The 16,358-nt window shown below is 35.2% G+C and overlaps 1 protein-coding gene across 1 annotated transcript; it reads right to left on the bottom strand.

Moving 5' to 3' along the window:
- Positions 1-501: 501 nt before the first annotated feature.
- On the bottom strand, positions 502-1,899 carry LOC116127202 (putative disease resistance RPP13-like protein 1). Its single transcript, XM_031412857.1, has one exon. The coding sequence runs from the start codon at positions 1,897-1,899 to the stop codon at positions 502-504; it is 1,398 nt and encodes a 465-aa protein (XP_031268717.1).
- Positions 1,900-16,358: the final 14,459 nt, after the last annotated feature.

The following is a 16,358-nucleotide window of genomic DNA, read 5'->3' as shown; positions in this document are numbered from 1 at the left end:
AATCTTTCAATATCAAAAATTGCAAGTTCAATAATGAACTTATTGACTCAGGCAAACTTTTGATCTTAGTATTGGAAAAGTTGAGATACGTTAGATGTATCAAACTTCCAATTGAATCAGGTAAATGCGTGATGCAATACCTTTCTAAAAATAATACTCTTAATTGTTTTAACTTGGGCAACAAATCATAAAGAACAATAGCACTTATGTAAGATCGATTGTCCTTATCATAAGGACGAATGAAAATTGGCAAGAATGTTCTTAAACTTTTAAATTTATGCAAGTCTTTGAATTTATCTCTTCCATTTAAATAATTAGAAATATAAGAAAAACGGCGAGTCCTTTCGAAGTTTTTTCGTTGCTGAGTATTGGCTTCCTCCAATCTATAACAAATTTCTCCAAAAACTAACTGAGCTAGATCATGGACTTGGTCATGCATTACTACTTAGAATTATTGCTACTCGATTGTTGTAAAAAAGACCTTGAATATAAATGACGAAATTACTCACCAGCCAAATCCATTTGCTTAGTTGATTGGTGAATAATACCTTCTTCCATCCACAAAAGGCCAAGTTCCTTCTCCTCAAATTCATAATCCTTGGGAAAAATTGCACAATAAGCGAAACACCTTTTCAAATGTGAAGGAAGATGATGGTAGCTTAATCGTAACACAGGAAGAACGGTACTTGGATCAGGTGAATCCCATATTTTGTTATTTAATATATTTTCCAATGCACCAACTCTCGGCTCATGACGTAGAAGGCTGCCTAGAGTCCTTGCCACCAAGGGCAAGCCTCCACAGTTTTTAACAACTCTCTCACAAAATAAACTGGTTATTCTGAGAGCATCAATATTGTCCATACTACTCAATGGTGCATGCTTCAAAAACAAGCTCCAACAATCTTCATCTGATATAGGCATTAAATCATGAGGTTCAGAGGATCCCATTATTGATGGTACTCTTTTATTGCGAGTAGTAACAATCATCTTGCTTCCCGTTGCACCATCCTTGAATGGAGACTTCAGGGTTTCCCATAAGCTGTAATTCTCATTCCAGACATCATCTAAGACTAGCAAGAATTTTCTTCCATGTATTTCCTCTTTCAGTTTATCTAGCACTTCATTTAAAGTATTCAGATTGCTAGATGTAGGTCTTATTGACTCCAGAATTGACTTTGAGATGCTCAAAACATCAAAATTGTGTGAAACAGAAACCCATACTTTCTTCTCAAACTTGAGATGTTCCAGTGTCTTGTCGTTATACACTTCTCGAGCAAGCGTAGTTTTTCCAGGTCCTCCCATGCCCACGATAGCTATCACGGCAAAGTTAGAATCACCTGGTTTATCACTTAACAACATCTTAAGGATTTCCTTTATGTCTTCATCTCTCCCGTAAATAGCGGGTTCAGTTGGCAGACTAGAGCTTGGTGGTCTTGGATCAAGTCCTTGCTGAGCAGGAAGCGCGGTACTTGATATACCTCCAAAGTTCTCCTGCATTAATCCAAGTTGAGCTCTTTCATTATAGAGAACTTCGAACCGCCTATTAATATCTTTTATCCTGGATCGCAGGTTCAAATCGAACTTAATAGCAACTGGAGTGAAATTCTTGAAAATAGGATTGGAGCTGTGCCGTGCAGCTTCAAAGGCAAACTCTTCCAGTAAGTCCTCCACATCATAAGCCAAGTCTTGAAGATCGTCCAGCCACATTTTCACAGCCTGGTTCATCAGTTGCTTCTCTTCTGCAGAGCAGAGAACCGCCTCAATTTTCTTCAACTTCTTTTCCCACATTTTCAGCTCGGAATTCACCCATCCTTTACTAGCGTAGTAATTGAATAACTCAGGGGACGCAAGTTTTTTAAACAACACAGGAAGGATTGCAGAGAGCAAAAGTTCGGCCATGGTTTTGGATTGAAGAGAAGAATACGAGTGTGAGAGCAAAGCAAACAGAGAGTAAAATTGCTGAAAGTTGGACTCGAGATACAAAATTCACATGCCTCGCTCGCCACAATATTATACTGTTTTAGTTGTGGGAACAAGCAAAATAATGAAATAAAAGAATACGTAATATTTCCTTTTAAAATAAGAAGTTTAATTAGGCTTATGACTTTCTGAAAAGGGAAAAAATAGCTACATGTATATAATTTCTTTTTAACAATGACATATTTTTTTCTTTTCTCTATGAATTATATGTTGCTCTTTTTTTTAACAAAAATAATTTTAGAAGCTAAAAATTTAAAATTATTTAATCTTTTTAGAGATATTTTATTTTTGTAAACTAAGTTATACCGATTTATAAAATTAAAAGTTAAACTAATAAAGTATTTTTTTTTCTTTCCTCCAGTCTCACCACGGTTATGGCAGGGTGAGTCATCGTCAGCTTCCACGATCTAAATATTTAATTTTGTAAAATTAAGTTATAAACTTAAAATAATAAAGAATTAATGATGACTTTTAATTCCTTCAACTCATATATTAACAATACGCTTAAAAAAGGGGTCTAAATTATAAATTTATCAAGCAACCAGGAAGCAGCTAGCTGTGCTTTGAATTTTTTACTGCATGATTCCAACTAAGTTGGCTGCACCTCCATGTCCGAAACTCACTACCTCTTTCATTAAATGTTTGACTATATTTTTTAAAATTTTAATGGCATTGCATACCTCTTTCAGAATTTTTTTTTCCTTTCCTTGTCTTCTATTAAATCTAATTTTAGCTAAGCAGCTGAGGCTGTCCTGAGTCATTAATGGATCATGATCTTCTATTTCCTGACCTCATTCAGTTTTTCTTTCTTTTTTTTTCTTTTTTTTTTTTTTCACTTATATTCTATTAACTCTAATTTTAATCAAGCAGCTGAGGCTGTCCTGAGTCATGATCTCTTTAGCCTGATTTCCATACCTATTTAAGTTATTTAGAAGCTTTGAGTCATGATCGTTTTCTGAAAATAAACTTACATCTGGCAGCATTAAATTGAATAAAACTAGCGAATTTAGAATAGGTGCTCATAAAAATATTATTTATAAATAATGGAATTATAATAAGTTCACGTTTTTCTTCGATCTATTATTGGATAGTGAGCTCGATAATAAACAGTGTTATTACATTTCTTTGATCCATTATTGGATAGTGACCTCAATAATAAACAATGTTATCACATTTATTTGATGTATTATTGGATAGTGAGCTCAATAATAAACAATGGTATTATTAAAATGTAATCTTTTGATCTATGATAAAAAAAAAAAAAAAAAAAATCATATTTCTTATAGGGCGTTACCAGAAGTATCTCTTTTATATTTTATTTACAAAAGTTTACTTTTGATAAGGGATACTGTTGATATGAAATTTGCAACGACCAGAGTGATCCGATTGACCATGAAGGAATTGGAACCGATGTGTGTGATTAATAAAAATCAGCAATGATAATATGAAAGTGCAGTAATGTTAAGAACACAAACAATTTTAAAATGGTTCGGCAAGTTAGAACTTAAACTTACGTCCACTATTCTCTTATTGCGTTGGAGAGCTTACAAGAGAAATATAATGTAATACTTAGAACAAATTGCTAACCTCCTTCTCATAAATACAAGTTTGAGATTAAGGAAAGAGAGAGAATATCGGAATTGCAATCAAATTCAAATTGCAACTCCAATATTTCTGTGATTGGTGAGAAAGAAAAAAGAAAACAAAGCAAAAAAAAATCTGGAAATTGTTGTTTTTATTTCATCGTTTTCAATATTTGCTACAGTGGCACTATTATGACTTATATACCTGAAGGTAGAGTACAAATTCTTGTCAACTTATATCTACATGGTTCATTCTAATACAAAACAAACATAAAGGCTATTCATTCTTCACCATTCGATCATAACAGGAAGATCATGCTCTCTCTGTTGCATGCAAGTTGGTTAACAAGTTGCATTAACTGCATGCAAGTTGCTCAGCAACTTGCATTAATAGAATGCAAGTTGGTTAACAAGTTGCTTTAACTAAAAGCAAGTTGCTTGGCAAGTTGTATTAACAGAGTGCAAGTTGATTCTACAAGTTGCATTTCTAGAGTTATGAAGATCATACTTGAGCAAAGAAGAAAGGTGGTGTGCTTCTTATAAACCGTTGCTTGAGTTGAAGCTTGAAACCTTTTCTGCCAATATCGTCCCTCAAGCTAAACTCAGCAACGAAAAAATAAATTTTTTTTTTTTTTTCAACATTGTCCCTTAAGCACAATCTTAGCTCAGTTTAGCTTATTTTTGTCAACCTCTTTCTGTTCTGTCTGTTTCTTTCTCAGCTGATTTTGACTCTAACACTGAGTTCGAATTTGAAGCTTGCTTAGGATAGTTAGTTCATCCCTCAAGCTCAAATTCGGGAGAGACAGAGAGACGAAGCTGATCGTGAAGAGTGTGAAAGCGAGAGCTGGAGAGAGGTTTGGTAAGGATATCAACAACTTGAAAGGTGGAAGCAGCATACTGGACAACTAAGCATTTAGCTTAGACCATTTCGCGTACAAAGTGCACATCAATTTCAATGTGCTTGGTGCGAGCATGGAAAAAGGGATTTGAAGCAAGAGCTCTAGCACTTGTGTTGTCACACCAAAGAACAGGAAGGCCTGGAATAGAGACATAGAGCTCCTAAAATAAGTTCTGAAGCCAAGCGATCTCAGTAGAAGCATGTGCCAAGGCACAGTATTTTGCCTCAGTGGAGGATAAGGCAACCACCTGCTTTTTTTTTTTAGCACCATTGAATCAAGTTGGAGCCAAGGAAGATACAATAGCCACTAGTAGATTTACGATCATATGGGCTACTAGCCCAATCAACATCGGCATACCTTCAAGCTGTAAACTGGAACCTTTACTCAAGGTTAGACCATGGTGTAAGGTCCCTTTAACATAGCAAAGAACATGTTTGCAAGCCTGCCAGTGGTTAAAAGTTGGAGCTTTGAGGAATTGACTCAGTTTGTTTACCGCAAAAGAGAGATCAGGTCTAGTCATGGTGAGGTACTGTAAGGCCTCATTAAGACTTCTATAAATAGATGGGTGTTCAAATAGAGGACTATCATCAAGGCTAAGTTTGGACCCAAGAATCATCGGAGTAGAGCAAGGATTGCAATTAATCATGCCATATTTAAGTAGAATTTCTTGAGTGTACTTGCTCTGATTAAGAAGCATTCCATGACTAATATGAACTACTGAAATACCAAGAAAATAGTTAATAGGGCCAAGAATTTTGAGACCAAATGTGCTATCCAAGTTGGTGATTACTTGTTGAATTAACGAATTGTCATTTCCCGTTAGTAAGATATCGTCGACATAAACAAGAATGTAAACAACTTTGCTGCCATGATGAAGGCTGTTTGTTTGCCAAGAAGGCAGCGGCTTCATGAAAGCCTAAATAGGCAAAGTGTTGTTTCTCCAGTCTCATTTCATGTTTATGTAACAGGAATTGTGCTTCCTGTAATAATACTTCACTACTCCTAGCAGTTAAAGTGGCTACCATTGCATCATATTCAGTTCCAAGTGCATCAAGAATGTATAAAAGCAACTCTTCTTTAGTTACAACCACACCACTGGTGGTCAAAGAATCAGCAATTTCTTTCATTCTAAGCACATAATCATTTATGCTAGAGCTATCTTTCCTGGTTGTTTGTAATTGATTCCTTAAGTGTAAGATCCTAGCCTTAGAATTTGTTAGAAAATGCATTTGTAATGTGTGCCATATATCAAATGTTGTTTCACAATTAGCAACATGCCTGAACATATTTTCTGAAATGGTAGATATGAACCAGCTAAATAACAATTGATCAATCATTTTCCATACTAACTGTTCTTGATTAACAACCTGTTTTGATTCATCAGTTTCAAAGATAGTAAAGGTAGGAGGACAAGGTTTATCACCTGTAACAAAGCCTTCTAGCTCATAAGCTTTCAGGGCAGGAAGAACTTGTGACTTCCAGTAAGCATAGTTTTGTTATCCTAACTTCACAGTGATGGTAGGTAGAGTGTTGTTTAGTGTTGAGATGGAAGCCGAATTCATTACCTTTCCTTCTATGTTAAGGACGGAGGTGAGAGGTGTTTTACGATCTGCTATTGATGTATGTCAACAGCTCTGATACCATGAGAAAGAAAAAAGAAAACAGAGCAGAAAAAATCTGGAAAAATTTGTTTTTATTTCTTCGTTTTGAATATTTGCTACAGTGGCACTATTATGACTTATATACCCAAAGGTAGAGTACAAATTCTTGTCAACTTATATCTACACCGTTCATTCTAATACAAAACAAACACAAAGGCTATTCATTCTTCACCATTCGATCATAACAGGAAGATCATGCTCTCTCTACTACATGCAAGTTGGTTAACAAGTTGCATTGACTGCATGCAACTTGCATTAACATAATGCAAGTTGGTTAACAAGTTGCTTTAACTGAATGCAAGTTGCTCGGAAAGTTGTATTAACAGAGTGCAAGCTGATTCTACAAGTTGCATTTCCAGAATGAAGATCATACTTGAGCAAAGAAGAAAGGTGGTGTGCTTCTTATAAATCGTTGCTTGAGTTGAAGCTTGAAACCTTTTTTGTCAATGGGCGCTAAGATTGCGCTGCCATATTGCAAGTCTAAGGCTTTTATGAAAAGATATGTTAGTTGTTAGTGTTCACATGTGAAAGTGTAATGATTTTGTCCTCAACTAGATCTCTAATGAAATGGTGTCTGATATCTATAAGCTTTGTATGCGTGAGTTCTAAATAGGATTTTTGGAAATAATTATCGCACTAGTGTTGTCAAGAAAAATGGTAACACAATCTTGAGGAATGTCATAATCACACAACATTTGTCTTAATCACATCACCTGAGTACAACAGCTTCTAGTAGGAATGTATTCAGCTTTGGCAGTGGACAAAGAAATGGACTTTTGCTTCTTGCTATACCAAGTGATCAGATTGTTTTTAAGATAGAAACACCCTCTAGAGGTGCTTTTCCTATCATCAATGCTTCTTGCCCAATCTACATCACTGAAGCCAACGAGAGTAGTATTACAATCATATGAAAACCACAACCCATAATCACATGTACCTGAAATGTACTTCATAATTCTTTTCACTGCATTCATATGGAGCTTAGTGGGGTTCGCTTGATATCTTGCACATATATGAACATTGAAACAAATGTCAGGTTTGCTTGCCATTAAATACAAAAGGCTCCTAATCATACTCCTATACAAGGTATTGTCTACCTTTTTCCCATGTTCATTCTTGGACAATCTAAGTGTAGAACTCATGGAAGTCTAGGCATGTTTTACATTATCAAGACTAAACCTTCTCAGCATGTTTTTGGCATATTTAGTTTGTGAGACAAACATTCCATTCTTAAGTTGTTTAATTTGCAGCCCTAAGCTCCCCTACCATGCTCATTTGAAATTCATTTTTCATTAAGCAAATAAACTCTTATAACTGTGTCCATGAAATTAACCCGAAAACAATGTCATCTACAGCATATAAAACTTCACCATTGAAATGTTAATGAACAAGGTTTTATCAGCATTCCCTCTCTTGTAGTTGCGTTCAAGAAGCAAGGTGGTAAGTCTCTCATACCATGCTCGTGGGGTTTGTTTCAACCCATAGAGTGCTTTCTTTATCCAAAAGGGAGGACTTTTCTTGTTTGAATCCTTTCTCTGGAGAGTTTGATCAGTAGGATCAACAGTAAGCTCAATTCCTTCAAATACTGAAGAAAGATTAGAATCTGGTTCTTCCCCCAATTGAGCTCCAGTTGATGGTGTTGGCACATTCAATCGAGCTTCATGTGAGATTCCCTGCATATCACAAAACTTAGCCAAATTAGAGTTTTCAAACTCCTTACCATGGTCACTTCTTATTCTCACAAGTTTTTCACCATGGAATTCTTCTCAACTTGCACTTTTTTAACCAAGTTTTGGAAAGCATTAAAAGAATCATATTTTTCTTTCGAAAAAATACCCCTAGTAAATCTGGAGAAGTCATCGACACACACATACACATATCTTTTTTCCTCTAATACTCTCAATTTGCATTAGACCCATTAAGTCCATGTGGAGCAACTCCAACACACAAGAAGTATTAAGATAAGACAAGGATTTGTGTGAGTTTTTTGTTTGCTTACCTTGTTGGCATGGACCAAAAACATTACCTTTGGGTAATTCTAACTGGGGCAAACCCCTAATGGCTTCTTTCTTGGAAAACTTGATCAAATCCTTGAAGTTCATATGTCCAAGTTTCTTGTGACACAATTCTACACTATTATTTTTTGCACTAATACATGAAACATGATTAGATAGCAAATAACAATTATCATTAGATCTCTTCCCTTCTAACAAAGCAACTCCCTCATTATTCAGGACTTCACACTTGGTTTTTGAAAATTGAATAACAAAATCTTTGTCACAAATCTTACTAATACTAATAAGATTTGCTTTCAAGCCTTTAACATAAAAGACATCATTCATCATGGGAAAACCAAGAATGACAATAGATACTTTTCCTATTATCAATAAAGATAATACGAAATTCTGCTTGAAACACGGGTGAATCAAAATTATGTTTTTAAAAGAATTCATTAGAAATTATCATAAAGGAATTGAAAGTAATTTAGATAACTCATGCCTCTTTCAATCAGTATTGGAGCTAACACCCAATTATAAATCAACAACCCACACAAGTTGGCAAGCACTAGGAAAAGCAATTAGTGCTCTACCTGTTGCAATTGTCAACTGATTCAAATCTTTTAATATTTTTAATTTTGTAAGAGAAAGAGTTGATTCTTTTCATTTCTGTTTCTCAAAACTCCTCCAAGCAAAAGGGTTCTTTTGGATGATTATATTTTTCCTGAAAAAATGATAGATGCTAGTAAAGAATCTGAAGAGTGTTAGGCTTAGTCATCTTCCAAGATCCAGTATTCTGCAGACAATAACATCAGCAAGTCATTTTCCTACACCTAATAATCAAATGACAACCAAGAGAGGGAACATGTGAAGATTTAGATTACATTATGTGTTTTGCTTCCAAAACCATGCTCTAACTCCAATTAATCTACAACAAAGTTTGGCCGAACAAAGCATAGGAAAAATAAAAGGCAAAATTCAAAAAAGCCATATCAAAGAACCAAAGAAATGAGCAAAAACCAGTAAATCATTTCCCAGCATTTGAACCAACTAATTTAATCTCAAGTTTGCCAAACGGGGACTCATGGTAGAATGAAGGTTGCAAAAGATTGCACAGGAGACAACGAAGGCTATAGAATAAAAGCTTCAACTAAATAAAAGCTACAAAATGAAACCAGTGATTCGATCGATTTTTCACAGTGGAGACTCCAAGAGAATGAAGGCTGAAGAAGATTTTGCGCAATAGGAATGAAATTGGTCGAATTTGGGATTTAGGTTCTAGGGTTCAAAAAAACGTAAACAAGGTTTGTGAAATAAGTGACTCGGTTTGGGCCTCAGGCCGGTCGAACCAACGTGTCGATGCTGTTACACCAGTCTAACCCCAGGTCACAATGGATTAAATACACAGGTCAAGTTTATGCTCAACCTAGACTGGTTGAGGCTACATTCTCAGTCCGAGCTGGGTTTCAAAACATTGAACCAATTATTATCAATAAAGATAATTCAAAGCTCTACTTAGCACAGTTGAATTAAATTCATGTTTCTAAAGGGTGCGTTTGATTCAGGAAATGTTGTATTATTATGAATGTTATATTAATGGAAATATATATTACCTTGAAAATTATTAAGAATATTTAGGGAAATGTATTTGGTTAGGTTGGAATAAATTGGTGGGTATGTTATATTGATATATTTGGTTGGGAGAAATAAATTGGTGGGTATGTTATATAGATTACTAAATTGACCTCCTGTTTAAATGTTAATATAATAGTATTTTAATTATTATTTTTTGAATTATTTCTTTTAACCCCCTACATTTGAGATTTTGCTAAAATACCCTAGCCATATAAAAGTTTAATTTCTAACAAAATCACCCCTACCCACCCCAAGTGTAATATCCAAGATATCAAAGGTATGTTCCCAACTCAAAATATTCCTTTAGATGTTAATTTTATGTTAAAAAGCATAAAATCTAACAAATGGCAAAATAGTCAATTTATTTGGAACGGTATGAATCAGTTATCCATAAAAGGGTATTAGGGGAAAAATAGTCATTTTTCCTATGGATAAGCATTGCAAAAGTCAATGATGAGTAGGCTTAATTGCATTTAATGGCATTAATTAAGTAATAATTATGTTTAGTGCCAAATGACCAAAATATTCTTATATGAAGAATTAAAGACTTATGAGTTATACAATTAAAATAATTGGGCTAATAGCATAATTTTGGAAAATTAATCAAATATTTTCTTATAAATGAGAGGAAATTCGTTCAAGCCAAGGGAGATATCATTTCTTTAACTTTTCTTCCATTTTCTCTCAAATCTTCCATGAAACAAGCTTTCTCTCTCTAAGTTTTAAAGTAATTTTGCATAATTTTTCAAGGAGAACAAGATGGAAGCCTTGGATCTTCAAATTGAAGGGTTTAAGGTAAGGAATAAAAACCCTAGTTTTGATGTGATTTGGAGATTTGAGGTAGATGTTAAGGTATAATGTTATATATGTAGAAATAAGGTATAAAAGAAGATAAAGGCAAAGGATTTGGTGGGGAAATTCTTTAAAAAGGTGAGGAAGAACCTCCCATGACTTTAGGAATTATGCTAGGGTTTGTCGATTTTAATGAAACCTTAAATTAAGGCTTTAAGGCATAGAATTAGTTGATGGCAAGTGTAGTTGAACTCATTAATGTTATTTATTACCTTGAATTCATTATACATGAAGTTATTGTCACTTATGTTTTATGAGTTGTTATGTTTTAATTGAAGAAAATGAAGTATTGATGTTGGTTGTGGCAAAACTTGTAGTATTGGAGGCCACATGGTGTTGAATGGTTGCTATTAGAAGTATTGATGTGTTGTTTGCATTAACTTACAACGTTATAGCAATGATAGATGATCATGGGAATGAGGTTTGACACTTCCTTTAAGATGTTAAAGACTATTAAGGGGAGCTTTAATTAATCCATAAGTTGACATATTTGTTAATTGTCAATAGAAGTTGATATGGCATGGTTTAATATGAAAAATTCGGATTTGGCAATTTTAGGGGTTATGTTAAACATGCTTCAGTATTTCAACCATAACTTGAGTTATAAAAATCGAAATGAGATAATTCTTGAAGCATTATAAAGTTAAGACATAGACCTATAACTTTATGTTTATTGCAAGAGCCAATTCTTTTAGAAATGGATGGAATATGGCCTGACGAATAAACTTCTTAAAGTTTAAGATTTAACATGATCAATTCTTATGATTATTAATTGATTATTAATGTATTGTTGTAATTAAGCCATGTACTAATGTTTACCCATTAGTTAGATGATCTTGAACGAATTAACATAGTCTGGATGCGAATGCATGATTATTGTTATGAAATGGCATGAAGATGCAATGTAATATAGTGTTAAGATGATGAATGTGAGCAGAGGTAATGTAAATGGATTGATATCCATAGATGAATCAAAAGTATTAAGCTCACTAAAACATGTATTTACATGCCATAAAAGTGTAGAGATGCATATAGATAGGCTGGAAAATGCATAAGCATATCCTCATATACGGTTAAGAAAAGATGAATATATGTTTTAGTTGCTAAATAATGCATAAGCACGCTTTCAATGATATGAGCTCTAGATGAATTGAGGCTAGATGAGAGGAAGATGAATATATGTTTTAGTTGCTAAATAATGCATAAGCACGCCTTTCAATTATATGATTTCTAGTGAATTGAGGCTAGATGAGAGAAAAGAGAATATATGCTTTAGTGCTAAATAAAGCGTAAGCACACCCTCATGATATGAGCTCTAGATGAATTTGATGCAAGATGAGAGGAAAGATGAATATATGTTTAGATGCTAATTAACGCATAAGCTTACCTCGTATCCAATGGAGGAAAGATTAACATACGCTTTAGATGTACAAACGCGTAAGCATGCCTCCCGATGATATGAGCTCTAGAAAATGAGGCTAAATGAGAGGAAAGATGAATATATGCTTTAGATGCTAAATACACATAACATGCCTCCCGATGATATGAGCTCTAGATGAAATTGAGGCTAGATGATATGAAGGCTTAAGATGCTAAGAAAAGTCTGATCGGATAGACGTTAAATGATTCATATGCATTTAGTTGCATTACATGAGTTATGATGTTATTTACATCATTAGATTATTTGTACTCATGTTAGATGGATTAGATGTTAGTTCATGACATGTGAGTGTGTGCACTATGTTTACATACTTATTGTATGTGTACACTAATGTTTTATAGACTATAGGAAGATGATGAAAAGTATATGAGTTAGTAAAGGAAATGAACCATACTTAGATGCAAAGAGGTGTGGTATGTGAATGATGGTGTGAATGAATGTCAAATAAAATACTTGGTATTAAATGGATCATCCTTACTGAGTGATTAGCACACCCTTTATGGTTGAATGTTTTACAAGCAATCAAGAAGCGAGGGATGTTGGAGACAGCAAGGTTTTGCATGAGGGGAGATAATTTATTGTATCTGACGTCTATCTTGATGTAAAAAGGTAAATGACAAATGTTTTTAAACACTTTTTGAAGCTTCTACCATATGAATGAAAATGCATTAATATGTTTTGATTGATTGATGCCCAAATGAATTTAAGTTTTTATTTTTATTTTTAAAGGTACAAATTTTGTCCTGGTACATCTTATAAAAATGTTTTAGACATTATTATTATTCTTGCACAGATTTAAATACAACTCGTTCAAGACATGAATTCTCTGGATTCTCATTGAGTGATATTCAGAGGGTACCTGACTGGGGAGGGGTTTTACAGGCTATTAGCCCAATGGCACTCATGTTACTTGGCCAAGGTATAAGTCCAAGGTTCAAGTCATGGGGGAGGGTTTGCAAGGTGGAAAAAGGACCAAGAAGCAAAGCAAAGTCGTGAGGGTCCGAAGGAGGCGTGGCCAGAAGGACCCATAGCAGACAATACCTTGGACGTGTCCGACGCGTGAGGAAAGCCCTGAGCTCGAAGGTGGCGAGATAGAGGATAGCCCCGGTCGTGACATAAAACTGCACCTTTTTTTTTACGACCGGGGGCTATCCTCTATCTTGCCACTTCGGCTCAAGGGCTTTCCCCACGCGTCAGACACATCCAAGGTACGTCCGCTATGGGTCCTTTGGCCACGCCTCCTTCGGACCCTCACGTTTGCTTCACTTCGTGTTTTTTTCCACCTTGCGAACACCCCCATGACTTAAACCTTGTACTTATACCTTGGCCAAGTAACATGGTACCTGGGCCATTAGGTTAATTGGCCCAATGGTACTCATGTTACTTGGCCAAGGTATAAGTCCAAGGTTCAAGTCATGAGGGAGGCGTTCGCAAGGTGAAAAAAATACCACGAAGCAAAGCAAAGCCGTGAGGGCCCGAAGAGGCGTGGCTAGAAGGACCCATAGCGGACAATACCTTGGACGTGTTTGGCACGCAGAGAAAGCCCTTGAGCCGAAGTGGTGAGATAGAGGATAGCCCTCGACGTGACACCAAGCCACTGTTGACCAACGACCACCACTATGCTGCACCTAAACATCACCATAACAGGGTATGACTAGTCGAATCTAACCAATCGTGCATCAATATGGTCCTTTCGACCAGATCAAGGTGAAAATGGCCAGGGTGGTCGTGGATCTAGCCAGAAATGGCCAAATCTCTTATGGTCGTTTTCTGCCAGATTATGGCCATTGTGTGCCATGGACCTAGCCGTAACGGCCAGATCTATTTTGGCACACGGCACCATGGATATGACCATTACGACCAGAATAGATATGGCCGTTTCCAACCAGATTATGGCGATTTGGTGGTTTTCAACCATCGATCTAGTCGGAAAAGACAATATTGGCACACGACTGGTTGTGCGCCATTTCGACGACCTCGGCAGTGGCTGACAGCGGCCAACGATGGTGGTTAGCAGCCAACGATGGTCCTAGTTAGCCTGCAATTTGTTTTAATATAAGGGTCTTATTGTCCAAAAACTTAATTAAAAATTTAATAGTTAAGGGTAAAATGTAACAAAATTAAGATACCAAGTAATTTTAAAATACTTAAGAAGATAGAGGTAATCAGATTAAAACATATAACCAATAGTAATTACTATTGATTTGAAATATTACCAAAATCTTATATTACTTGACAACCAAACGTGGTAATCTAAGTAATATAAGTCGCATTACCTCAGTAAGGGGGATTACCTTCAACCAAACACAGAATTAGGGAATTCATTAGAAATACCATAAAGGAATTAAAAGTAATTTAGATATTCTACTCATGACAAATGTATTGTATAACATGCTGATTTCTCTAACATAGATCTTCTTCTTCCCTTTTTTTTTTTTTTTTTTTCCTTCTTTCTTTCTAGGTTAACAAATAAGTGATAGCTTCTTATGAGCAAAAGTATTGTTCGCCAAATCGTTTCAGTATTACATGATCAAAAGCTGGAAGTGAAGAGAAGCAAAAATTGGCATGATCGGAAGCTGGCAAGTAAAGAGAAGCAAAACAATCATATATGGTGTGCTTGGTAGAGTATTTGAGTTGTATTTTTGAGAAAGTTGAGTTGGGTTGTATTTACGATAATAAGATTTAAAAATTAATAAAACACCCCCTACATTTGTTAATTTGCTAAACACCCCTACAATAAAACATTGAAAATTAACAAAAACACTTCTTCCACCCATTAAATGTCGGCAACTGGCCACCCACCACGAAAGGTGGTCGGAGTTGCGGAATGGCGCACGACCAGCCAGAACTATTGAATCTGGCCGGTTCGTGCGTCAATCTGGCAAAAAAAAGCCAGCTTTGGTCATAGATCTGGCCTTTTCCGACTAAATCTACAGTGGATCTTATCGTAAAATGCTTAATCGGCGCACTACCAGCCAAATCTAACCGGTAGTGCTTCATTACGAGTAATTCCAACCACCTTCCGACAGTTGTGATCAGAATCTGGCAAATATAGGTAAGGGAGTGTTTTGTTAATTTATAAACTTTTATTATTGAAGGTGTTTAGTCAAATTAACAACCTATAAGGTTAAAAGTAAATATTTGAATGAATGAATAAGATTAGATTTTGAAAATATTGAAACAATATATAGTTTAAATAGAATATGAATAGGATAGAATAAATAGAAAACAAACGCAACCATATTTTCTGGTAAATATATTCTGTTCTCGATTATTTGTAGCAAGAGAAGGATCTAAGAGTTATGTTATTATTTTAGCATTTTCTGCAGATCAGTTTGAGGGTAGCTATCATGTTACTGTGTTCAAAGAGTCAGAACAGAGTTACTAATATAAATATAAAGTTTTGGATTGAATACAGTATTTATTTATTACATTCGAATGAAAGAGCAGGGATATGTTAACATAGAAACCCATTTATTTTAGATGTCCCTCGATAGTTGGAAATCATGGGTTTGATCCAAGTTCTTCCGGAAATAATTTTATTTGTACTTGTACGAAAACTAAAAAACAAATGGGTCTTTCAGCATATCTTGTTGAGTTCTAAATTTCTTTCGGCGAGCACGCGGAAACAGGAGTTGCTGGAGCTGCTTTCGGCAGCAAATTCAGATGCGCCTACAAAAAACGGGTTGGGTAACTGTTAACAATCAATTAATGCAATGTACGTAAAGCTTTTATCAAAAAGTTGTCAAGCAAAGGATGATCTTATCAGAATGATTCAGCAAGCTTATTTAGAAAAAAAAAAATATAATACAACATGCTTCTGCAAACACGACATGTATAGGACAATAGAGCAAAATTTGTTTCACCAGTAGAACATTTGAGCAAGCAAACACAAACTCCACCGTTATAATGTCATAAGGTATCATCTCAGACAATCAAATTAACATATTGATAGGTACTAGAGGGCTAGAGGTAGGAATGTGGGTGAAAAAAAGCATTGGAAAATTCTTATTTAAGAAAAACATTACAGGCGTTATGAAATAAAAGTACTTTTGATCCAATATTATCAATTGCAATATAAATTGCTTACCTGGACTTTGAAAGGAAGCGATGAGTCCGTAATTCTACCCCAGAGAAAACTCTGACATCCATACCGAGACTATCAACTCCAATCAAGTTTGCTCCTACAGAATCAAATAACCGATCAGAGTTTCATATTGGTCAAATGAATTAAGAAACGTTAAATGACAAAAACTTTAGCTAAACATTATCTGAGGATAAAAAGGAATGCTACGGAGGTGGAGAGAAAT

Source organism: Pistacia vera, unplaced genomic scaffold (assembly GCF_008641045.1).
Source record: "Pistacia vera cultivar Batoury unplaced genomic scaffold, PisVer_v2 Contig1045, whole genome shotgun sequence".
Classification (NCBI taxonomy): domain Eukaryota; kingdom Viridiplantae; phylum Streptophyta; class Magnoliopsida; order Sapindales; family Anacardiaceae; genus Pistacia; species Pistacia vera.
The sequence above is the reverse complement of the archived record's forward strand: the minus strand, read 5'-3'. Positions and strand labels throughout refer to the sequence as shown.

Coding starts and splice junctions, on each gene's coding strand:
- LOC116127202 (XM_031412857.1), bottom strand. CDS start 1,899: ATGGCCGAACTTTTGCTCTCTGCAATCCTTCCTGTGTTGTTTAAAAAA.